General features: G+C 46.7%; 1 protein-coding gene across 3 annotated transcripts; it reads right to left on the bottom strand.

Annotated features, from left to right (window-relative positions):
* Window positions 1–1,301: 1,301 nt before the first annotated feature.
* On the bottom strand, window positions 1,302–21,019 carry MAPK8 (mitogen-activated protein kinase 8). Of its 3 annotated transcripts, none has more exons than XM_056849355.1 (11): window positions 20,860–21,019; window positions 16,235–16,364; window positions 13,819–13,877; window positions 13,571–13,709; window positions 12,411–12,576; window positions 11,309–11,380; window positions 6,751–6,933; window positions 5,489–5,613; window positions 3,867–3,930; window positions 2,659–2,736; window positions 1,302–1,447 (listed from the first exon to the last, which is right to left on the bottom strand). In XM_056849355.1, the coding sequence occupies exons 1-11, from the start codon at window positions 20,979–20,981 to the stop codon at window positions 1,302–1,304; spliced, it is 1,284 nt and encodes a 427-aa protein (XP_056705333.1). In that variant the 5' UTR covers window positions 20,982–21,019. The 3 variants fall into 3 exon arrangements, with proteins under 3 accessions (XP_056705333.1, XP_056705332.1, XP_056705335.1); XM_056849354.1 differs by lacking the exon at window positions 11,309–11,380 and adding an exon at window positions 10,855–10,926; XM_056849357.1 differs by lacking the exon at window positions 11,309–11,380 and adding an exon at window positions 10,855–10,926 and having other exon boundaries at window positions 1,316–1,452.
* Between the last annotated feature and the right edge of the window lie 3,659 nt (window positions 21,020–24,678).

Genomic DNA, 24,678 nt, shown 5'->3' with positions numbered 1-24,678 from the left:
CTATTCCACTCTCACGGCTTCAGAGCGACCCGGGGCTGGCGTTTGCCATTTCAGCTCTGCAGGGTCTAACAAGACGGACTCTGCGCCAGTAGCAGGACGCATCCGTTATGGAACCAAAGAGTGCAGGAGCCTTTGGGCGGGAAAAGTGCTTGAGGAAAAAAGAAAAGTCCTGGTCTGCGTGCAGAAGAACTAACTGACAAACGAGAACTCCGCAGACCTGTGTAAGATGTAGGAAAGGTGAACATGTGAACGCACAGGAAGCTGCCTTATACTGAATCAGACCCTTGGTCTGTCAAAGTCAGTACTGTCTACTCAGACCGGCAGCGGCTCTCCAGGGTGTCAGGCAGGGGTCTTTCACATCACCAACTGGAGATGCTGCTGGGGATTGAACCTTGGACCTTCTGCATGCCAAGCATAGGCTCTGAGCCCTGGCACCTCCCCATGAAACGGCCTTATGCTGAGTCAGATCCTTGGTCAGTCAAAGTTAGAACTGTCTACTCAGACCGGCAGCGCTCTCCAGGGTCTCAGGCAGAGGTCTTTCACATCACCTACTTGCCTAGTCCCTTTAACTGGAGATGCTGGGGATTGAACCTGGGACCTTCTGCATGCCAAGCAGAGGCTCTGTCACTGAGTCCCTCCTTTGAATTTTCACAACTGAGTGGTTTAACGGGGAGAAGGGGACGAGGCCAGCTAATGGCAACTTGCAGAGAACAGCTTATTTGCTTTGCAGGGCTGTGCGTTCAAGTGTCACCTTCTTGCCTGAGGTGGTCAGAAACAGCAACCGACAGGATCCAGCTCCTTTGGCTACCAGGGATGTCTCGCTTCCTGATGCAACCCTGCCGGACCTTTCACAATGCCATTACGTCCATGGGAATCCTCTGCGTACAGAGGTGCTGTCCCTGGAGTTGTAATTACCCACATGGCTAGAAAGGAAAGTTTCAGCTTATGGGTTGCAAGAAAAAGGGGGGGGGGGAGAAGCAGTTCTGAAAAACCTAGAAAACCATAAATAAAGTTGTGATGTAACAGACTGAACGTTGCATTGAATAAAGTCTTACAAATGCAATTTAAAAAATAACAATGTCAGCCTTGACAGTAGTAAAACATATGCAGGTTTTAAAACCCATGATAAAAATTAATACTGTACACCTAATTACAGGAAAGGGCTGCGGCTTGCTTAAAAGCACTCTGAAATGAATCCCACAGTTTCTTTTGAACTCCCCCAAAATACCACCACTGATTTAGGTAACTAAGACATCCCTCTGCCGTATCCTCCCCCCCACCTTCCCCAATTCCTCGAGTAGTCATCTACAGCAACCCAGAGAGCCCGCAGATGTTTCCAGACTGCTGTCCGTATCGGAAGCCAACGTTGGGTCGGTAGACATCGAAGACGCGTCGTTGACAGAGGACGACGAAGACGGGTGCCGAGAGCTGCTGATCATTGCTGCACCTGTGCTATGAGAAACAGAGGAGCGAGTCAGCGACAGAGAGATTCGGGGCTCACACGGATCAGGCGTTTGTGCTTGGCCATGAAAGGCCCCAACTCATGTTAGCAAGCCACTGGTTAAACTTAATCCTGTTTACATGTCCCATTAGCCCAGGGCTGATAAACACAAGGCCCACGGGCTGGATCCAGACCCTTGAGAGCTCTTATCCGGCCTGCAAGGCAGCCACCCCCCCCCCCCCCAGTCTGGGCTGGCGACAGGGTTAAGAACGGTGGACTCTAATCTGGAGAACAGGGTTCGATTCCTCACTCCTCCACATGAGTGACAGACTCTAATCTGCAGAACCGGGTTCAGCTCCCCCCCACCCCCGACCCTAAAGTGGTGATTGGCACTACCCTGGGCATGCAAGAAAGGACCATGAGAGCCAAACTCTGACACAACCCTTCCTGCCCTCCCTCTCATGATCTGCCCAATTCACAGAATCAGCTTGGATTACATCTTATAATACATACCCGGGCTGACACTAAACGATAATATTTGTATTTGAAATTTTGTGTGTACACAGTATGTTGTATTAGATCAGTGAGGAAGGCCTGAGGGATGAAATGTGTGGTTTTGGATTATCAACCCTGTATCGATACGCCATATGGGCTTGTTTTTAATATATGCAGAAGTGCTTTATAATAAATATATTTCATTGTTTTATTTAGGTCTTGTTTCACCCACCCTTTTGGGTACCCAAAAAGAGAGCCAGCATGGTGGTGGTTAAGAGCGGTGGACTGATCTGGAGTTCAATTCCCCACACCTCCACATGAGCAGGGGATGCTAATCTGGTGAACTGGATTTGTTTCCCCACTCCTACACATGAAGCCAGCTGGGTAACCTTGGGCGAGTCACAATTCTATTAAGCCCCACCTATCTCACAGGTTGTCTGCTGTGGGGGAGGTGAAGGTGATTGTAAGCCGGTTTGATTTTTCCTTAAGTGGGAGAGAAAGTCGGCATATAAAAACCAGTTCTTCTTCTTCTACCCAACTTTTGTTTTTAGGGTAGGTCTTTCCTCCCTCTGGCATCCAAGGAAATCTGGATCTGCTCTTGCTTCCACATGAAAAGTACAATCTGAAGAGAAATCCAACATAATGAACAGACGGGAGCAATTCTGCCCGCCGTTTCTTTTGTCAGCGGCAACTAGAGCGACAGCGCCGTTATCGTAACCAACCTAAAGGAGGCGGCTGTCCACGTATAACTCCGTTCTTGGTCCTCTCCTCCAGGTCCATGACTTCCTTGTAGATCAACTCTGAAAACGCACGAGGTGCAGCATTACTTGCACGGTACTCCAGACAAGCCAGACATGCTCTCTCAGACAAACACTCAGGGACCAGTTCTGAAGGCGTGCCAGCTCCGGAGACCGAGGGACTGGCAGAGAATGAAGCACGTTCACTGGGTTAAGCAAGGCTGCTTTTTCACACCCACCCAACCTGAGCAGCAAACAAGATGATGTTCCTCGGGAGTTAATTCAGTGGCTTATCCTGCACATGCTCCTTAGGGACAAGAGAAGCCGACTCACAGCTGATCCCCAATCCGCTGTGAGTGGGGTTCTTATCCACCCTCCACCCTTGGCAAAATAACTACACAATGAAGTCGTAAAAAGGGAGCTCTCCCCTTCAAGCACAGCAGGGCCGGAAGCAAGGCTTTTTGATTTCTGCATTACAAAAGGGCTGATTTCCCTCTCCACCTCCTAGCTGAGCAGGGAGAGAGAGGTGTGGACTGCAAAACCAAGAGCTCCTTTCTCTTCCCCCCCTTCTCCTGGCTGGGTGGGGACCGACACAATGCTTATAATCTGTGGAATGCAAAGGAAAGAGTTGGTTTCTCTCCCTTTCTCTGCACTCCAAGCTGACAAGCTAGGGGTAGAGAGATGTGAAACACAACAAGCTGGACCTCTGATCCCCTCCCACCCCCAAATTTGCTGCATCTCAGCAAGTCTGAGGGGTAAGCAACACTGGGCAATCGGAAGAACCTGACTTCCAGCTGATGAGCTGGGAGTTTGCTCCTGACCCCCCCCCCCAAAAAAAAAACCCCTTTGGAGGGTACAGAACATAATTTCCCCAGCACCAGATCTAAAGCCAAATTCCCTCATCGGCTGGAAGTTGGCTTCTGATGGATGCGAGCAGCCTGTTCCTATGAAGGCACACAAACAGGCTGCGCACAGCTGAAAAGCCCATTGATTAATCGGCTGCCTGATCACCCCTGGCAAACAGGAATCGGGTGGGTAGAAAGGGCAGGGTGTCGGGGCACCTCCATTTCTAACACAGTTTATGAGGATAAGAGAAGTTCTCTTTAGCATCTTAAAATAACACGCTCAACACAGCAAAGTCTATCTATAGCACTGCCTAGCCTCTCATTGGGAGGAGAAAATATTACTCTCACCTTTCCATTCTTCTATCGTGTGCTCTCGTTCATCTAATTGCTTGTCTGGTATCTTTGGGGGAGGCTGGGAACAGAACAGAACAATTCAGACAGAACCAAAGTAGCAGCAGAAGAAGAGTTGGTTTTTATATGCCGACTTTCTCCACCACGTAAGGGAGAATCAAACCGGCTTACAATCACCTTCCCTTCCCCTCCCCACAACAGACACCCTGTGAGGAAGGTGGGGCTGAGAGAGCTCTAAGAAAACTGTGACTAGCCCAAGGCCACTCTATTTAGCTTCTATTAGCTTCTATTTAGAATATGTGTTACTCTAAATAGAAGCTGTCTCCCGATTTATGAATAACCAGGGACTGGTTCCAGCAGATTAGCACAGGTGGAATTACCTCTGTACCTGATTTTTCATTCAGCACCAGATGCCACTGTCTCCGTATTAATCATACACATGAACACATGAATAACACGTGAAGCTGCCTTATACTGAATCAGACCCTCAGTCCATCAAAGTCAGTATTGTCTACTCAGACTGGCAGCAGCTCTCCAAGGTCTCAGGTGGAGGTCTTTCACATCACCTACCTGCCTAGTCCCTTGAACTGGAGATGCCGGGGATTGAACCTGGGATCTTCTGCATGCCAAGCAGAGGCTCTACCACTGAGCCACAGCCCCTCCCCAGTACCTAGCTGTTGTGGTCTGGTGGTCAAGGGAAAACATGCTGAAGCTTAATCTTGACAAGCTGGTGGTGAGACCGGCAGGGAAAGCCGGGTGGCCTACCCCCCACCCCCCGACCCCCTACTCCATGCCCAGAAGATGGCCAAGATGCCCTCCCTCTTATGATCTGCATAAGGTCATAGAATCATCATTGCTGTGACATGGAAGCTTCCAGGGAAGGAGCGCTTACCCCCTCCCGAGGAAGCCTGTTCCACTGAGGAACCGCTCTGTTAGAAACTACCTTCCTAATGTCTAGATGGAAACTCTTTTGATTTAATTTCAACCCGTTGGTTCAGATCCCACCTTCTGGGGCAACAGAAAACAACTCTACACCATCCTGTGTATATCCTGTTTTTAAATACGATCAGTATTTTAAAGCAGTGATTTGTAACCTGCTTTTCCTCAGGGTACCAGAGTCAAACAGGACATTGGCTGTTACTGCACTTTGTATTCCCAGCAATGTATTAAGTTTGAAAATGTTATAAAAAACATCGCTTTAAAAGGGTTTTTGGATACCACAGCATATAAATGGTTGGAAGAAGTCTTCACAGCTAAAGGGGCCAAACAAAGTGCGAACAGTATTGTTTATAACATTTTCAAACTCTAATACATCGCTGGGAATACAAGTGCGGTAACCCCCATACTTTAAATGGTAAACAAATAATATTCTGTCTAACTGCCTTGTTTTATATTCTGTAATCTGCCGTTTTTGTATGGTCTTATACTGACGGTTTTTACATTTTGCAATCCTCCTTGAGTCTTAGTAAGAAAGGGGGCTATAAATACAGTTAATAAGCAAAGAAAGGGCCGTCAAATGAACAGCCTGAAGCAGAGAAAAAGGCGCTTCCAACACTAAGCATTGTGATCGGCACCGGGGGGGGGGGGGGGGGCTACAGTATCCAAAGTCCACGACTTACGGCTTCTGCTTCCGAAGGGTCATACCAGACGTTGATGTAGGGGTGCTGCAGTGCTTCATCCACTGAGATTCTTTTCGATGCATCGATCACCAGCATCTTGGATAACAAATCTCTGGCTTGACTGGCTGCAAAAGGTAGCATTTAATTGTGTATTTTAAGAAGGAAAAAAGCGGTACAAAAATCGGCAGGGGTGGGGAAACTCAACGGCCTACCTCATTGGGGGATAGAGAATAACCAGCGACTTCTTACAAATCACTAGTTTGACCTTAACATAGGGCAGCTTACGATTATTGTTGTAAGCTGCCTTGAGCCACGAAGAAAAGCAGGAATATATGTGTTTTAAAAACTGGCGATCTGGGGACCCTGACTATCTTCTCATGTGGAGGAGTGGGGAATCAAACCCAGTTCTCCAGATCAGAGTCCGTCGCTCATGTGGAGAAGTGGGGAATCGAACCCAGTTCTCCAGATCAGAGCCCGCTGCTCTAAACCGATATACCACAGTTGACTCCAGTACGGCTCTTAACCTCAAACCTCTACAAAGAGGAAAGGCTGCTCATGGCATTAATCACACGCAGGGGTTTAAGGTGGCCCGTGAAAAGCTGTATCTCCGGTAAAAAAGTAAAGGTCCCCTGTGCAAGCACTGGGTCATTCCTGACCCATGGGGTGACGACACATCCCGACGTTTACTAGGCAGACTTTGTTTACGGGGTGGTTTGCCCGTGCCTTCCCCAGTCATTTTCCCTTTACCCCCAGCAGCAAGCTGGGTACTCATTTTACCGACCCCAGAAGGATGGAAGGCTGAGTCAACCTTGAGCCGGCTACCTGAAACCAACTTCCGTCGGGATCGAACTCAGGTCGTGAGCAGAGCTTGGACTGCAGTAGTGCAGCTTACCACTCTGCGCCACAGGGCTCTCCGGTACCTGGCATTAAATTTTATGGTACCCATGGCCTGGCCCTTGTACCAAATGAGCTCGGCACTCCTGCACTGGAGGGAAGAGAATGTACCCTGTTCCTCACCCCAGGCCTTGGCAGTTACTGTTCCTCTTGGCTTTGTGCTCACATCTGGGTAGGAGACTCACAGGCATATTGAGGAGACCACTGTCCCAGGGGCAAATCCCACCTCTGCTTCTAGCTGCGAAGATGCTACCAGAGCAAGCAAAACACCTCTCTGAAGGATTCCCAGAAGGAAAAAATGCTTCGCCTTTCCCACCTCCCCAAAGGCATCGGAGAACGGTCAAACTGACACCACAGAGAAATCTTACCCTTCAATTTGTTGTGTTCCGAGTCAACTGGGAAAAGGACATCTGGGAATAGCTTCTCGAAACTATAGCCAGCGTACTTGGGCCGGTTCTCCACATACGTCCTGACGGTTGGCTGCAGCTTCTTCATAAATTCGGAGCACGGGGTCCCGAGTTGCTCAATAACTTTATTCCACTGATCAATATCTGAGGTCAGGCAGCTCAGGAAAACATTATGCGTCTGATGTTCAGAGTAAATGGCTGTGTCAAGGCCAAATCAATGAGTCTAACACTTACGGTCAATAATTACCTTATTGGAGAAAAATAACAAACACATGCACAGCTGAACAGATATAGAATCATAGAATTATAGAATCCAGAGTTGGAAGGGGCCATAGAGGCCATCTAGTCCAACCCCGCTGCTCAATGCAGGATCAGCCTAGAGCATCCCTGACAAGTGTTTGTCCAGCCTCTGCTTAAAGACTGCCAGTGAGGGGGAGCTCACCACCTCCCTAGGTAGCTGATTCCACTGTTGAACAACTCTTACTGTAAAAAATTGTAAGCCACCCTATGTTAAGGTACCTTTCCACCAGTAATTTAAACCCATTACTGTGAGTCCTATCCTTTGCTGCCAACAGGAACTGCTCCCTGCCCTCCTCTAAGTGACAGCTCTTCAAATACTTAAAGAGAGCAATCATATCCCCTCTCAACCAGCTCTTCTCCAGACTGAACATCCCCAACTCCCTCAGCTTCACGGCCGAATGGGGGGTTTGAACCTGGGCTTCCCTGATCAGAGTCTACCACCCTGACCACTGCGGGAGATGAAAAGTCCAGACACAGCTGGAGCGACAACGGAGAATAAACTGCAATGAGTCTGACCAGGCATGGGATAGAACTCATTTTAGAAGAAGAGTTGGTTTTTATATGCCGACTTTCTCTACCACTTGAGGGAGAACCAAACTGGCTTACAATCACCTTCTCCTCCCAACAAGAGACACCCTGTGAGATAGGTGGGGCTGAGAGAGCTCTGAGAGGACTGTGACTAGCCCAAGGTCACCCAGCTAGCTTCATGTGGAGGAGTGGGGGAAACCAACCCAGTTCAACAGATTAGCCTCCGCCTCTCGTGGAGGAGTGGGGAATCAAACCCGGTTCTCCAGATTAGAGTCTGCCGCTCGTGTGGAGGAGTGGTGAGTCAAACCCGGTTCTCCAGATCAGACTCCACCACTCCAAACCACCGCTCTTAACCACTACACCACGCCGGCTCTCCAGTACACCATGCTGGCTTTTAAAGTTACTCTGTGGCGGCGATGGCACTGAAGAAACAGTACTTGCCTACCACCGTTGCGTCCACACAGTGTCCCAGGTGGTCAGATGCCTCCTGAGATCTGGCCCGCAGGAGGAGTTAACTGCTGGGTGGTTTTCCGTGATCAGCTTGCCTGACCCCGGGCAGACAAAATCTCCACCATCTGTAACGACACAGACTCTGCATTCACAGCAATCGAGTCAGATGGTGCTGGGGTGCCAGCTTGCCAAGTTACGTGGGGCAGTTCTTAGTTTATTCAGTCTGAGGATGCGGATGGACGCCTGAAACCTACCGCCTGCTCATATGGCTCCTGGTTAGCCCCCCTTGGCTGCTTAAATCTGCTGGGGAGGGGAGGTTGACTGGGTCCAGAAAAAGAGGGGGTGGTTCCCCCCACACACACACCCTTGAAACAGGCTGTGGTATGTCCACTCTTTAAAAAAAAATCTATTCCGGATTTAGAGGATTTGAATAATTATCATCCAGTCTCAAACATCCCTGGAGCAAGGGGATTGAACAAACAGTGGTTGAATGGCTTCAAGGACTCCTGGATGAAGTGGATTGTTTAGACCAGGGGTGTCAAACCTAAGGTCCGTGGGCCGGATCCAACCCCTTGAGAGCTCTTACCCAGCTCGTGAGGCAGCCAGCCCCCCCGCCCCCGATCTGGGCTGGCGAGGCATGGCCCGGCCCAACCAAGTGGCATTTATGTCACTATCTGGCCCTTGTAACAATCAAGTTCGACACCCCTGGTTTAGACACTTTCCAATATTGAGGACAGCAACGGTATTTATCATCCTAGCTGGCCTCCCTGCCCACCTCTTTCCTGATTACTGTATTTCATCGACTTTCGGTGGGGCCGATTGCTGTTTCCCACCCTCCCCCGGCTCACAGTGTGTTAGTAAAGTGTGCCAGTTGGTTCAACAGGTTTTACTGGCTCTTTGTTAAATTTTATTATTTTTTTAATTGTGTTTTTACTGCAAACTTATGTGATGATGTTGACTTGACCATTGATTGTTAGCCACTCTGAGCCCGGTCTTGACCAGGAAGAGAGTGGGTTATAAATCTAATAAAACAATAAATAACAATAATATGGCTTCAGGCCTGGTAAAAGGACTGAAGCAAACTTGGTTGCCCTGGTGGTGGCAGATGGAAAGATCGCAGCCCTGTTAATTCTCCTAGCCTCTCAGTGGCTCTATGAACCATCAAGAACATAGAATCATAGAGTTGGAAGGGACCATCACGGTCATCTAGTCCAACCCCCTGCACAATGCAGGAATTTCACAACTACCTCCCACATACGCACCCTGTGACCCCTACTCCATGCCCAGAAGATGCCCAAGATGCCCTCATGAACTGCTGAAGTTCATAGAATCAGCATTGCTGACAGATGGCCATCTAGCCTCTGCTTAAAAACCTCCAGGGAAAGAGCATCTACCACCTCCCAAGGAAGCCTGTTCCACTGAGGAACCGCTCTAACTCTTAGAAATTTCTTCCTAATGTCTACACGGAAACTCTTTTGATTTAATTTCAACCCGTTGGTTCTGGTCTGACCTTCTAGAGCAACAGAATACAACTCGGCACCTTCCTCTATATGACAGCCTTTCAAGTACTTGAAGATGGTTATCATGTCCCCTCTCAGTCTTCTCTTCATCAGGCTAAACATACCCAGCTCCTTCAACCTTTCCTCATAGGACTTGGTGTCCAGACCCCTCACCATCTTTGTTGCCCTCCTCTGGACATGTTCCAGCTTGTCTACAGTATCTTCCTGGACTGCCTCTCGGGGTTTGGACCAGGAGGCACCATTTTGTGTTTGGGTTTCGGTCATAAATGGGAGAGACGTTTCAGTAGGTACGACTGGGGGTGGGGCTGACTGCTTAGCCCCTCGGCCTCTGGAGTCATAAGAACATAAGAAAAGCCCTACTGGATCAGACCCAGGCCCATCAAGTCCAGCAGTCTGTTCACAGAGGCCAACCAGGTGCCTCCAGGAAGCCCACAAACAAGACGACTGCAGCAGCATTGTCCTGCCTGCGCTCCACAGAACCTCATATTATAGGCATGCTCCTCTGATATACGGAGAATAGGTATGCATCATGACTAGTATCCATTTTTACTAGCAGCCATGAATACCCCTCTCCTCTATGAACATGTCCACTCCCTTCTTAAAGCCTTCCCAGTTGGTAGCCATCCCCACATCCTGAGGCCGGGAGTTCCACAATTTAATTTCCCTTCCTCTCCCAACAGACACCTTGCGAGGTAGGTGGGGCTAAAAGAGCTTGAAGAGAACTGTGACTAGCCCAAGGTCACCAGCTGGCTTCATGTGTAGGAGTGGGGAAACCAACCTGATTCTCCAGATTAGAGTCCACCACTCTTAACCACTACTTCACGCTGGCTCTGGAGGTAAGAGTCCACTGCTCATGTGGAAGAATGGGGAAACCAACCCGGTTCAACAGATTACAGCCCGCTGCTCATGTGGAGGAGTGGGGAATCGAACCCGGTTCACCAGATTAGAATCTGCTGCTCATGAGGAGGAGAAAGGAATAGAACCTGGTTCTCCAGATTAGAGTCCACTGCTTTTTAACCCCTACACCACGCTGGCTCTGGTCCGCCTTCTCCCATAAGGATCTATTCAAGCTCAACACATTCAGAAGTACAATTGATGTTCTTGGTCAACAGCGCCCTTAAGCAGCACAGACTTTTTATTTTTTTTAAACAAAACAGGCTTATAAAAAGCTGTGATGTTCCTAATGAAAACATTTACATTTGAAAAGGAAAATGCCTGGACACATTTGAGCTTTCTGATCTCCGTTCTAGGTTCATAGCAAGGATACGGTCTGTACCAGGAAATAATACACCACCTTTGATCATTTCTCCCATGATGCACCCCACTGACCAAATGTCAACTGAAAACAAAATGCAATGATGTTAACTCATTGAAAGAAAAGCGGAAAGGACCCTAAAGAACGAGGGAAGGCCGGGGGGGGGGGGGAGGCGAACAAAACAGTGATAATAAAAGAGCAATGGAAGGATGAAAATGACTGAAGGTGAAGATACGCTCAGTACTGTCCCAGCAGAGACTATTTCCTCCTGCTAGATGCAGCCTCTGTACAATCAAATTTGTATGCTTCTCAGAAGGAAATAATTCACATCCCTTTAAGGAAGTAAGAAAGGTGCCCCGTAAGCATTTTTACAAGGAGGAATCTTTAAACAACAACAACAACGAAAAAAGCCACAAGGAAAGATGAGCCGCCAAAAATTCAGCCCGCTGCAGCAGCATAAGGATACAGTCCCTTCCTGGAAAGAGGATTTTGTGGCAAACCATTTCTCCCATAATGCACCCAACAGACCATATATCCACTATGATTGCAGCACAAAAAAAAGAAGCAAAGCAAACAGTCACTAGAAATTAAAAATAAAGAAGCAGCAGGACATGATAGCATCCTATTAAACTGTGGAGAAAGCACCCAAGGAATCATGGCATCTATTTTAGAACACACGTGCAAAGTGCAATCTGCTAGCCCCATAGGGAGCAAACAGGAACCGTTTCATAGAAAAAACTGTGTTCTTGCATAGCTCCCAGACATTTCTTCGGCTTCAGGCATAAGAGAAGTCCTGGGAGCAGAGTCATTTTTTCCTTATTTGGCTCCCAAGGGAAAGGTGAACAAGCAGCCGTAGCTTAACCGCTCTCCAAAGGCTGACATAGTTGGCAGAAGCACGTAAGGCAACTTCAAGGCTGCTCTGAAAAGGTTTGAAGGCAAATATGTCTGTTCTGTAATCAGCTGGCCTGGAATGCATTTAAGTCTGTCTAAATTCGACAACTATTTCAGAGGCTTGGCTGTATATGATTAACAAACTCAAAAAATTCACTGATGACGTCTGAAGGTGGGAGTGGACATAAATGTCTTGCATTCTGGCTTTTTAAAAAAACTACAAATCTCAACTATTACTCGTAACTGTTCACGCTTCTGGGGCAAGAAAACCCTGACTGCGCTCTTGAATGCCGATCACGTACGTCAATTCATATTTCCATATTATTCTTTGGCAGCAAGTTAACTGAGCTGAATTTTAAACAATGCGTAAGTACCTGATCGGAGCAAACTTCCAAAACAGAGGGGACCGAGTTTCTTATTACCACTAGTAGACCAAACAGCGCCCCACAGGTTATTAATTTCCATTTTGTCTCAACGCCACCAATTCAGCATAATTATTTCATATCAGTTTTCAACCTCGCCGTTTGAGATTAAATGTATTACAGATATAGATCACAAACTTATAAAAAAACCATTTTAGGAGTTGGGGCAAATGTAAAATGCGGTGCACAAAGGTGGGAAGGGGAAGAGAAGATGTAAACCGCACGATATTAAGGGAAAAGGTGAGAGCTGCTAACCATTTTCTTTGTATCCCATCCCCAGGATGACTTCTGGCGCTCTGTAGTAACGAGTCACCACATACGGCGTCATCATGAAACTCGTTCCTGCTGTTCTGGCCAGTCCAAAGTCAAGAATCTTCAGAGTGCAGTCAGATTTTACCACTATATTGCTTGGCTTCAAATCCTTTAAAAAGACAACACAGAGGGGGAGACACATCATTCCAAGGGAAGCAGGAAAATCCCGAATACAAAATAAATCAAGCTACACTCCAGGGATCGTATATACAATGGGATCAATCTGCACCTGCAGAAAACTTCTCACAGTCCCCTTCCATAGACCTTATGCCACCTGGGAAACATGCAGAGTGGACAAGGGGATTAGCCGCAAAGGGAACTTAAGGAAAGCCCTGCCGGACCAAGGCCCATCAAGTCCAGCAGTCTGTCCACACAGTGGCGAACCAAGTGCCTCTAGGAAGCCCACAAACAAGACAACTGCAGTAGCATTATCCTGCCTGTGTTCCACAGCACCTAATAGAATAGCCCTGCTTGCAAGAACATCAGAAAAGCCCTGCTGGATCAGACCAAGGCCCATCAAGTCCAGCAGTCTATTCATACACTGGCTAACCAGGTGCCTCTAGGAAGCCCATAAACAAGACGACTGCAGCAGCATTATCCTGCCTGTGTTCCACAGCACCTCATATAATAGGCATGCTCCTCTGGTACTGGAGAGAATAGGTATGCATCATGACTAGTATTCATTTTGACTAGTAGCCATGGATAGCCCTCTCCTCCATGAACATGTCCACCCCATTATTAAAGCCTTCCAAGTTGGAAGCCATCTCCACATCCTGGGGCAGGGAGATCAGGAGCTGGGCAGGTATAGCATCGGCAGCGACAAGAAGCAGCGCGATCAAAGGGATGGGTTTTAACACGCTGCAGAACTTTAGAATCATTACATGAATTTTTAAAGAGAACTTTTAGCTGTAGAACTGCCTGGAATCATGTCTCGTCCGTGGGTCTGCCCACAAACCTAATTCAGGATATGATGTGCTTGGCACAAGCCAAGGACACTATTTAAAGGACACTATTCCCCCCCCCCCCCAAGTGAACATGGCTTCTTGAAGAAAAATACACAGTAAACAGGAAGGTTCCCAAACAGCGCAAGAGTGATCACTGACCCTGTGTATAATTCCAGCAGAGTGAAGGTGTTTAATGCCACACAGCATCTGGTAGAGGAGGTAGGACATCCTTTCGTGGTCCAGCTCCATCTGAATCACTTGGCAGAGATTGGCATCCATGAGCTCCATCACTATGTAACTTTTGAGGCAAACCGAGAGGTAAAATTAGACGGCAGCAGCTCCGTTCTCGGGGTAGCCGAGAACGTTAATGACCCGAGAACGGAGGAAGCGGCAAAAATTACACTTACACATCTTGAAATTCTTCCAGTGATTTCTGCGGGGTAAAGACATTCAACAGGCCAATTATCTAGAAGGAAACAGCAAAGAGAGCCAGCTAAGAGATTTTGATTACTCTCAGATAAAAGAGACATGCTATATGGTTAATGTAATAGGCTTCTATACCTTCACAAAAGGAACAAGGTGTTTAGAAAACACTGCTGAAACAATACTACTCCCACTGGTCTGATTCAGCAAAACCCTTCTTACGTTCCTAAAAGAGGAAGGCCTGGGCCTCTGGGCCCTGTCCTCGAACCTCCAGAGGAACTGGCTAGCCACCGTATGGGACAGGTTGCTGGACTAGATGGACCATCACTGGTCTGATCCAGCAGGGTTCTTTTGAAGTTATTAATTAATCAAATACAGAGCAAAATACTACTGTAACTATCTTTTTTTAAAAAAAATATTTTTATTATTTTTCAATAATAACCAACATTAGATTTAGGCATACACCCTCTATATCCATAAATATAATCATTAAAAATTCATAAAATTATTAGATGTCTTCAAAATACAATCAAAAACATTTGACTTCCCCACCGTCTTCCTCCCTCTCTAAAATATCCAAGATAACCTTTGCATCCATGCATTCTAATTCATCTATAAGTCACCCTATTATATTTGTACTTTCCCCTTATCCAATATATTCAATATTAATAATATCAAGGAGAGAGAAAAAAGAATAAAAAGAGAGAAATCCCATTTCCCTCCCTATATTCATCTCAAAATACATGTGTAAATCTAAAACGGAAGAAAAGAGAAAAGGGGATTAAAGAAAAAAAATCATCTTATATAAAGTCAATGATTATAGTATTTTCCCTCTACCCTCCACCTTTCCCATGTTAAAAATCAAGTTGGTATTCTTCCTGCTATCTCAGCCTTTCTTCTTATTCTTCTTCTTCTGTCGGGAGTTTCTGTCGCTAATCACTTTTTTGCTTGAAGTTGTCTCCTGTCTGGAACAGTCGGTACCCTGTGTTTCGTGAGCTATAGAATCTTCTTCTTGTTTTCCAACAATTTGAGCTGATAGCTCCCTGTTTCTTGTAAAAAAAAATTCCACGTCTGCCAATGAGTTAATAGCATGTTTAGTTTGTTTATAGGTAAAAGTAAGACCTTGGGGTAGCAACCAGCTATATTTTATTCCTTTATTTCTGAGTAATTCAGTAAAATCTTTGTATACAGCCCTCTTTTCCATCAAGTGACGTGGAATGTCTTTGAGAATTATCAATGGTATATTATCAAATCTCAGTTGATGCTCCAGTTGAAATTTTATGAAGATATTTTTCATCCTGATGTCAAAGAAAGAGATCAAAATTTCTCTGGTTTTTGTTTGTACCCGTGTTGATAAAGGAATTCTATATATCTTATTTATTGCTGCATTCAATTCTTGTGCATTTAGATAGAATATTTCAGCCAGTGATTTGATGATGTCATCTCTAGAGGCCCCCAGTCTCTCCGGCAGGTTGCGTATGCGTAAATTATATTCTCTTTGCTGTAGGTCCAAAATAGCAAGTTGGTCTTTCATTTGCTGTTCCTGAAGTTGAATAGCATCAATTAAATGTGCCTGGGAGTTCATATCTTTCTTAAGCCTTTTGACATCTTCTGTGTTGTTATTAATTGAAAGTTGCATCTTGTTCATACTCTCTTTCATTTGTGTAATTTGGGCTTTTATTTCCTTGATCTCATTTATAACATCAACAAACTTGAGTAATAATCAAAGTCATTTGTGTAGCTGATTGCTCTTGTTAATACTACTGTAACTATCATAAAGAAATAAGATCAAGTAATAGCAAAGAAAGCATAAAAACTGGAAGAGGAGCATAAAACCAAACTAAGGAAAAAAAGGTTTTTATTAGCAGCAACATATTAAAAAAAGAAGTAGGAAAAAAACCCAACCACTCAACAGAAGGCCTGGGAGAATAAAAATAATTTTATTGCTTGGGGGAGGGAGGGATACAGCTCCCCCACAGCCTTTGGGACAGTCGTATGTGGAACTCCCTGCCTCAGGATGTGGTGATGGCTGCCATCTTGGAAAGCTTTAAGAGGGGAGTGGGCATGCTCATGAAGGGCTATTCCTGGCTACTAGTAAAAATGGATACTAGTCATGATGCATACCTACTCTCTACTGTGTCAGAGGAGCATGCCTATTCTATTAGGTGCTGTGGAACACAGGCAGGACAGTGCTGATGCGGTTGCCTTGTTCGTGGGCTTCCCAGAGACACCTGGTTGGCCGCTGTGTGAACAGACTGCTGGACTCGATGGGCCTGGGTCTGATCCAGCAGGGCTCTCCTTATGTTCTTGTGTTCATATGAACAGCGACCAAGGCTGCTCCCATCATGTTCTCGCTCGGCACTTATTGTTTACCTTGAAATGATGAAGTTGCGTACTCACATTTTTGTGGTTTACACACTTCATGAGAACAAGCTCTCTGTAGGCTCGTTTGGCGTGGGTTTGGTTCTGAAACGGCCGGCTTAGCTTTTTGATTGCAACGTTTCTTTCAAGGATAGCGTCATAGGCAGCACTGTAAACAAAAGTGAACTGCAGTAAGCACAATTATGCAGCATTTTACAAGAGTAAGGCATCAGTTTCTGTAACTTTGTTTAAAATTACATTCAGGCTATGTGTATAAAGTGTATAGAAAACATATAGAAAACAAAATGAATTCCGTGTTTAGACTTGGGTCCCATCCCATTATGTATATGCAGATATTCCAAAATACAGAAAGATCCAAAATATGGACCAGTTCTGGTCCCAAGCATTCTGGATAAGGGATACCCAACCTTTATCATTTTAGAAACTCGCTTCAGACACAGAGTCAAGATCTATCCTGAAACCACACCATCGGTCGAGAGTGTGAGCCCAAATTACCATCTGTGATGTATTTCACTCTGAATTCATTTAAGATTTATGAAAACTATAGCTGCTGAAACGTGGTACTCAGTCAAAGAGTACTTCGTAGTGTCTGGGAAAGAAAGATGAGTACCACAAGAGCCAAATAAGATACAAGTAAAGGACAAGACTCAGGGATGATTGCAAAATCCTATTAGATCAGCTTTCATTATTACAAACCTGATTCACCCCTCCCCCCTTGGTACAGGGGGTTATAGTTACCCTTCCCACACCTTCCAGGCCTCAAGCTCTCTTCTGTTTTTTGTTTCCCACTGGGAGCTAGGACACAACTAGGTAAGAAAGTGGAAAATTCACAATCTGGTTTTTTTTGGGGGGGGTGTTAAGTTACGAAGAAAGAAGAAGAGTTGGTTTTTATATGCCGACTTTCTCTACCTTTTAAGGAGAATCAAACCAGCTTGCAATCTCCTTCCCTTCTTCTCCCCACAACAGACACCTTGTGAGGTAGGCATGGCTGAGAGAGTTCGGAAAACTGTGACTAGCCCAAGGTTACCCAGCAGGCTTCATGCATAGGAGTGGGGAAACAAACCCAGTTCTCCAGATTAGAGTCTGCTGTTTATGGGGAGGAGTGGGCAATCATGCCCGCTTCTTCCGATTAGAGTCCACCACTCATGTGGAGGAGTGGGGAATCAAACCCGGTTTTCCAGAGGAGAGCCCACCACTCTTAACCACTAAACCACACTGGCTCCCAGTGGGAAACAAAAAACAGAAGACAGCTAGAGGCCTGGCAGGTGTGGGAAGGGTAACTATAACCCCCTGTACCATTCTCATGGTCCGAACTTCCGCCCCAGCTGTTTTGCTCCTAACAGAAAAAAAATAACCACTGATTATCCTTTTGCCCATAGGCAAAAAGCAGTGAGTTGGTGGAAATAAGACACAGGACAGGGAAATAATTAACCCTACACTCGCTACAGCTCTGATCGGATTTGCCCCCCCCCCCCCCGGCTATTTTTAGCCTAAACAAAATCACAGTAGACCAATCACAGATCTCTCAGCAGCTCATTTAGCATTGTCTATCTGTTCTAATGTTTTAATCCCACTTTTCTTTGATTATGCAACTCAAGGCAGCTTATATAGGATTACCAGGAAGTCTCCCACCCAAACACAGACCAGGGCCAGCCCTGCCTAGCTTCAGAAAACTCTCCTCCACTTCTTGAATAGTGTAAGGTGCTTTACAAATGCTAAGAATTATTATCGTTATATAATTTTTCTTTTGGGCCAACTAGATGTTACATGGAAGAAAAATGAACTGTCCCTAGGTGTGAGTGTGTGGAAGGGGGAGGTTTACCAAAAAACAACTGTGAGTAGGGTTGCCAACCTCCAGGTACTACAAGAAAAGAAGGCTCAGTGCTGTAAGGATAATTGGGGCAACCCAAAACAGCACTATAACACTATAAAGCAAATAAGTGAATTTTATAAAGTGCAAAGTGAATAAATATATACAGCATATACAAAGGGAGTACAAACAGATACAAAATTTACACTAACAATCCAATAAATATGACTTATCAAGAGGATGCCAAAGATCCTAATTCAACAGGTAAGTTCAAGTATTCAACCAATTAAGGTATCATTTGATATTAGAATTTTTTGAGTCTTTCAAATTCTTTTTAGGTTGCAGTTATTGGAACAAAGCCACAGGAAAAAGATGTCAGACGTGTCGTCTAGATCGGGACCACGTTTCGCATATGGCTTCTTCGGTGACCTGTATCAATAATAAATATATGTATAAGTGCCTTAGTAGGTGTTGTCTCATAGGGACTGCAAAGATTTGTATCCAGGTCTCCAAAAGGACAGAATTCAATTATTATTGATACAGGTCACCGAAGAAGCCATATGCGAAACGTGGTCCCGATCTAGACGACACGTCTGACATCTTTGTTCCAATAACTGCAACCTAAAAAGAATTTGACTCAAAAAATTCTAATATCAAATGATACCTTAATTGGTTGAATACTTGAACTTACCTGTTGAATTAGGATCTTTGGCATCCTCTTGATAAGTCATATTTATTGGATTGTTAGTGTAAATTTTGTATCTGTTTGTACTCCCTTTGTATATGCTGTATATATTTATTCACTTTGCACTTTATAAAATTCACTAATTTGCTTTATAGTGTTATAGTGCTGTTTTGGGTTGCTCCAACCTCCAGGTACTAGCTGGAGATCTCCTGCTATTACAACTGATCCCCAGCTGATAGAGATCAGTTCCCCTGGAGAAAATAGCCCCTTTGGCCATTGGACTCTATGGCATTGAAGTCCCTCCCCTCCTTAAGTCCCACCCTCCTCAAGCTCTGCCCCAAAAACCTCCTGCCGGTGGCAAAGAGGGGCCTGGCAACCCTAATTGTGGGAGTTGCCAGCTTCAGCACAATAACAAGAAGAATGGGGCTCATTTAATCCTTCCCCTGCTGTCTTCCTACCCAAAGTGTCTCCCCCACCACCACCATCATTACTGGCCTGAGGAAAAAGATATAGGGCCACTGCAGGGAGGAAATAGTTTTGAGCAAAGAAATGCTAGGACGGGAAGAGCTATTTTATTTAGAACATTTATTATCTTGTCTAGGGTTGCCAACCTCTAGGTACTAGATGGAAATTTCCCGCTATTACAACTGGTGTCCAGCCGATAGAGATCAGTTCACCCGGAGAAAATGGCTGCTTTGGCCATTGGACTCTATGGCATTGAAGTCCCTCCCCTCTCCAAACCCCGCCCTCTTTAGGCTCCACTCCAAAACCTCCTGTGGGTGGCGAAGAGGGACCTGGCAACCCTAATCCTGTCCTTCCCCCAAAAGATTCACTGGGGCTGGCAATGGTTCAAAACTCAAAAAAAATAATAACAAACTCAAAACAATACCAAGACAGAGCCCAACCAACTATGACCACAACCAAGAACTGCAATTGCAACAAATTTAAGTTCGACTGCCTTCGACCCCACGGCCGATTTTAACCAAGGGTCCCTGGATTTTTTAAGCCTTATTCACTCTTCTGCAGACTAGATAAGGAGAGGATGTGGTCTGTGGTATCGAGGAGGCCATTCCAGATGGGGCAGAAATAATAACAGAGACCATCCAACGCCTGCTTCTCAAGGGAAAAGGGTGGTTAATAAAGAAGGGCAGTCAGGCCTAAGAGGATGCAAACTTTATACAAAGAAAGGGGAGGACAGGTGGTGAAGTTGTTTCCTTGCGCTCTTTCACTGCTAAAAACTGCAGGCCTCACACAGCTTCTTTACTGTTTATCGCCCCACCTCCTACAAAACACACCAGAACGAGACGATTACTAGACCTCTCACATATCATCGGATTTTGGGCCCTTGTTTCACCTTTCCTAAACGTGAGGTTTAGAAAAGAGACCGTCATGCTAGGAAAAGTTGCGGGCAGCAGGAAAAAAGGAAGACCCAACAAGAGATGGATTGACTCAATAAAGGAAGCCATGGCCCTCAATGTGCAAGATCTGAGCAAGGCTGTCAAAGACAGGACATTTTGGAGGACAGTGATTCATAGTGTCACCATGAGTCAGAAGCGACTTGACAGCACTTAACACACATACACAAATGTGAAGTGTTCATTTTACTCAACTCAACTGAGGAGGCAAGGGCCCCTTTGTCAACAGTCTTGGTCACTGATTTTGGGGTGTCATTTTAGACATAGCCATTTTGGCTCCCAGCTGACAACAGATTTCATTGACCTTTTCAAACAATGCTGGAACGCAGGCAGGATGGTGCTGCTGCAGTCATCTTGTCTGTGGGCTTCCTAGAGGCACCTGGTTGGCCACTGTGTGAACGGACTGCTGGACTTCATGGGCCTTGGTCTGATCCAGCAGGGCCTATGTTCTTACGATCCTATTCCATCGACTTTCCAATGACAACTAACCTGTGTAAAGTTGATCCGGCCAGCTAGACTAGCCCAAATCACTACTGACGTGCCACATGACTCACATCACCGCAAGGCAGCCCCCAGGACACGGCCACTGGAGACAAAGAAAAAGCCCACGTGCTACAAGCTGTCTACTCCCCTCTCCACAATCCAGACTGCATTATGAATCCCTAAGCGGCATGCCGACTTTCACAGTTTTTGCCACGTTCCTCTTACATTTATCGAGAGAAAAAGGCCTTACCATACTATGCCCTGGGCACCTGAACCGATAGGCTTCAAATTCTGGTATCGCTTAAGCACCGTGAAGGTAGAATCTGCAATCTCTACGCTGTAGAAGTTGTTTTCACGCTTGTTCCTGCTCATGACGCTCAGTTAGTTGAACAGTCTAATGCAGAAGTCATGAACCTGCCAAACAGACAAAAAAACCCCACAGAATTTCCAATTGCAATTCTTCCAAATGCAATACTCTTCAATTTACAATAAGGTTAGAACTGCACACTTAACGTTTTGTTAATTTTCTTCTACACTAACCCCAACATAATTTCCCTAATAAAGCTTCAGGTTAAAAAACAAATTAGTACAAAGAGCCAATTTTTTGTGATATACCCCCCTGTACCTCTCTCAGCCCCACCTACCTCACGAGGTGTCTGGGGAGAGAAATCAATCTCAGCAAGGAAGCAAATATCTGCAGAAAGTTTCAAGGCTGATTATGTGCATAAATAAAATGCACAGTTTCACCATCTAATCCTTGGGGAAATGGTTTAGGGTCAACAGGGTTTTCCTACAGTATATGCTGGGCTGTTGCAAAGAGGAAGATCAGATTTACAGAGATTTCCTAGGATGGAGTACTGGACTTTGTAGAACAACAAATGCCACCTTCCTGTTTCTTCTTTTACCTGCTGCAAAGGTAGGCAAGCCTCAGGAAGAGTGCAGACAGACGCACACCAAACCACTCTGCTTGGCACGCAGAGCCCAGGACCACACTACTGCTAAAACAATCGGGGCACTCGCAGTACTGTTGAGGCATGGGATGAGTGAACTCACAAGAGGCCGCCAGCGCTGCTAGAACCTGGCTTGCATAGATAGGGCTGCCAACATCCAGGTGCAGCCTAGAGATCTCCCAGAATTCTGCCTTATAGAATCATAGAGTTGGAAGGGGCCATACAGGCTATCTAGTCCAACCTGCCTGCTCAGTGCAGGATCAACCTAGAGCATCCCTGACAAGTGCTTGTCCAGCATCTGCTTAAAGACTGCCAGTGAGGGGGAGCTCACCACCTCCCTAGGCAGCTGATTCCACTGTCAAACAACTCTTTAACACATGAAGCGGCCTTCTACTGAATCAGACCCTTGGTCCATCAAAGTCAGTCTTGTCTACTCAGACCGGCAGCGGCTCTCCAGGGTCTCAGGCAGAGGTCTTTCACATCACCTACTTGCCTAGTCCCTTTAACTGGAGATGCCAGGGATTGAGCCTGGGACCTTCTTCATGCCAAGCAGATGCTCTTATCACTGAGCCACGGCCCCTCCCCAAAAATTCAAGTACACATGAACACACAAAACTGCCTTATACTGAATCAGACCCTCGGTCTATCGAAGTCAGTACTGTCTACTCAGACCAGCAGCGGCTCTCCAGGGTCTTACTGTAAAAAACTTTTTCCTAATATCCAGCCGGTACCCGTAATTTAAACCCATTATTGTGAGTCCTACGATCCTCTGCTGCCAACAGGAACAGCTTCCTGCCCTCCTCTAAATGACAGCCCTTCAGATACTTCAAGAGAGCAATCCTGTCCCCCCTCGACCTCCTCTTCTCCACTGAACATTCCCAACTCCCTTAGCCTTTCCTGGTAGGACTCATCTCCAGGCCCCTGATCATCCTCGCCGCTCTCCTCTGACCCACTCCATTCTGTCCACATCGTTTTTGAAGTGAGGCCTCCAGATCTGCACACAGTACTCCAGGCCTGACCAATGCAGTGTACAGTGCATCTATGGCATCCTGACTCCAGACAACACAGATCATTTCCCTTGGAGAAAATGGCTGCTTTTTCCGGTGGACTCTATCGCATTATACGCTTGCCTCCCTAACCCCCACCCCCAAGATCTATCCCCAAATCTCCAGCAATTTCCTAACCTGGAGTTGTCAACACAGGTTTGCACAAACCATGCCTGGTCAAGTACACCTCAACATCTTCACAGGAAAGATGGTACGTGTACAATAAGCGCTTAATACAATAAGGTTATGCACCCCTGACCTATGACACCAGCCTGGTACAGCGTTAAGAGGGTCAGACTAGGATCTGGGAGACCCAGGTTCGAATCCCCTGACCTACAACACCAGCATGGTGTAGTGTTAAGAGTGTCAGGCTAGGATCTGGGAGACCCAGGTTCAAATCCCCACTCGGCCATGGAAGCTTGCTGCCTTGGGCCAATCACACCCGCTCAGCCTCACCTACCTCGCAGGACTGTTGTGAGGATAAAATGGAGACGAGAAGAAAGATGGAAGCCACCTTCGGTCCCCACTGCGGAGAGAGGCAGGGTACAATGAAGTAAAAATATAAAAAATAAAACACACAAAAGCTTAAGTCTAACCTTGAAATTCGCAATTTCTCACCAAAAGCAACCAGCCACAGATAACAGAAAGACTATAACGCCTGGAGAAATCGATTCAGAAGCTCTTCTTTATAAGGGGAGAAAAACGCTAAGTAAGGCACACACTACAACCAACCTAACAGTCCTAAGGTAGTCAAGCATGAAATGTAGGAGGAGGAAGAAATCGCAGGAAAAAGCCAAGGAGCTTCTTTCCTCAAGAGCAGTGGTTCCCAACCTTTTTTTGACCAGGGACCACTAGGACTTTTTTGTTCGGTGCAGGGACCCCAAGGTTCAAAATAAAAATTCCGAGGATTTGAAAATAAACTTTAATCATAACTGTTAGTTAAACATTAAGCTTAGAATAATATTTGAATATATATTTTTATAATAGAGAAGTTTTAATTGAAAATATTAATTTATTATGGGTTTATAACTTTGTTTTGCGGATCTTAATTTAGTTCTTGCGGACCCCTGGGGGTCCACGGACCCCTGGTTGGGAACCAGTGCTCAAGAGGGATCCTTCCCTTGCCCCCAAAGGCGTGGGTAAGAAAGCGGAGGCTGGAATAAAAAAATGGCACTAAAGCCTTTCAGGTGCCACCTGTTTCTTGCTAAAAATGCACCCCTGGGATGCCCCCCCCCCGACTTGCAACTGGGGGAGGGGTGGGACAGACCCCCAACAGGAACCTGGTCCAGGAGAGAGACCCCAATTCGGAGCACAACAGGCTTGCCAAGGAGCCCCCTTGCTTGCAACTGGGGGGGGGGGGACAGACCCCCAACAGGAACCTGGTCCAGGAGAGAGACCCCAATTCGGAGCACAACAGGCTTGCCAAGGAGCCCCCTTGCTTGCAACTGGGGGGGGGGGGGAGATAGGCACACCAATAGGAACCTGGTCCAGGAGAGAGCGCGCCCAATTCGGAGCAAAGCAGGAGCCCCCTTGCTTGCAACTGGGGGGGGGGAGTGGGGAATAGGTACCCCGACAGGAACCTGGTCTAGGAAAGGGCCCCCAATCCGGAGCCCAAACAGGAGCGCCCTTGCTTGCAACTGGGGGGGTGGGGTGGGGGAACAGGTACCCCAACAGGACCTCGGTCCAGGAGACCCCCCCCAATCCGGAGCCCAAACAGGAGCCTCCTTGCTTGAAACTGGGGGGGTGGGGTGGGGGAACAGGTACCCCAACAGGACCTCGGTCCAGGAGACCCCCCCCAATCCGGAGCCCAAACAGGAGCGCCCTTGCTTGCAACTGGGGGGGGGGAGTGGGTGGGGACAGCCCCCCCGGCAGGAACTGGGTCCCAATCCGGAGCGAAACCGGAGCCCCCTCGCTCGCAACGGATTGGGACCCAGTTCCTGCCGGGGGTGGCCGCCTGTCGGCTCGGCCCCTCCGCCGGGCCTTCCCCGGATCGCCGGCAGGCCCGAGGCCCAGGCCCGCCCCCCCCCCGCCTCAGGCCCCGCAGGCGCCGCGGCCTCTCGTGCCGGGCGAGCC

This window comes from Euleptes europaea, chromosome 5 (genome assembly GCF_029931775.1).
Source record: "Euleptes europaea isolate rEulEur1 chromosome 5, rEulEur1.hap1, whole genome shotgun sequence".
Lineage (NCBI taxonomy): Eukaryota > Metazoa > Chordata > Lepidosauria > Squamata > Sphaerodactylidae > Euleptes > Euleptes europaea.
Note: the sequence above shows the minus strand (reverse complement) of the source record. Positions and strands in the feature narration are given on the sequence as shown.

Bases quoted from the DNA above. Each gene is read 5' to 3' on its own strand.
- MAPK8 (XM_056849355.1), bottom strand. From the start codon at position 20,981: ATGAGCAGGAACAAGCGTGAAAACAACTTCTACAGCGTAGAGATTGCA. The intron at 13,710-13,818 runs GTAAGTGTAATT...TTGCCTCAAAAG, and splicing joins CTGGAAGAATTTCAAGATGT to TTACATAGTGATGGAGCTCA. The intron at 6,934-11,308 runs GTATCCTTATGC...GCCTGACCTCAG, and splicing joins CCTCTTTCCAGGAAGGGACT to ATATTGATCAGTGGAATAAA.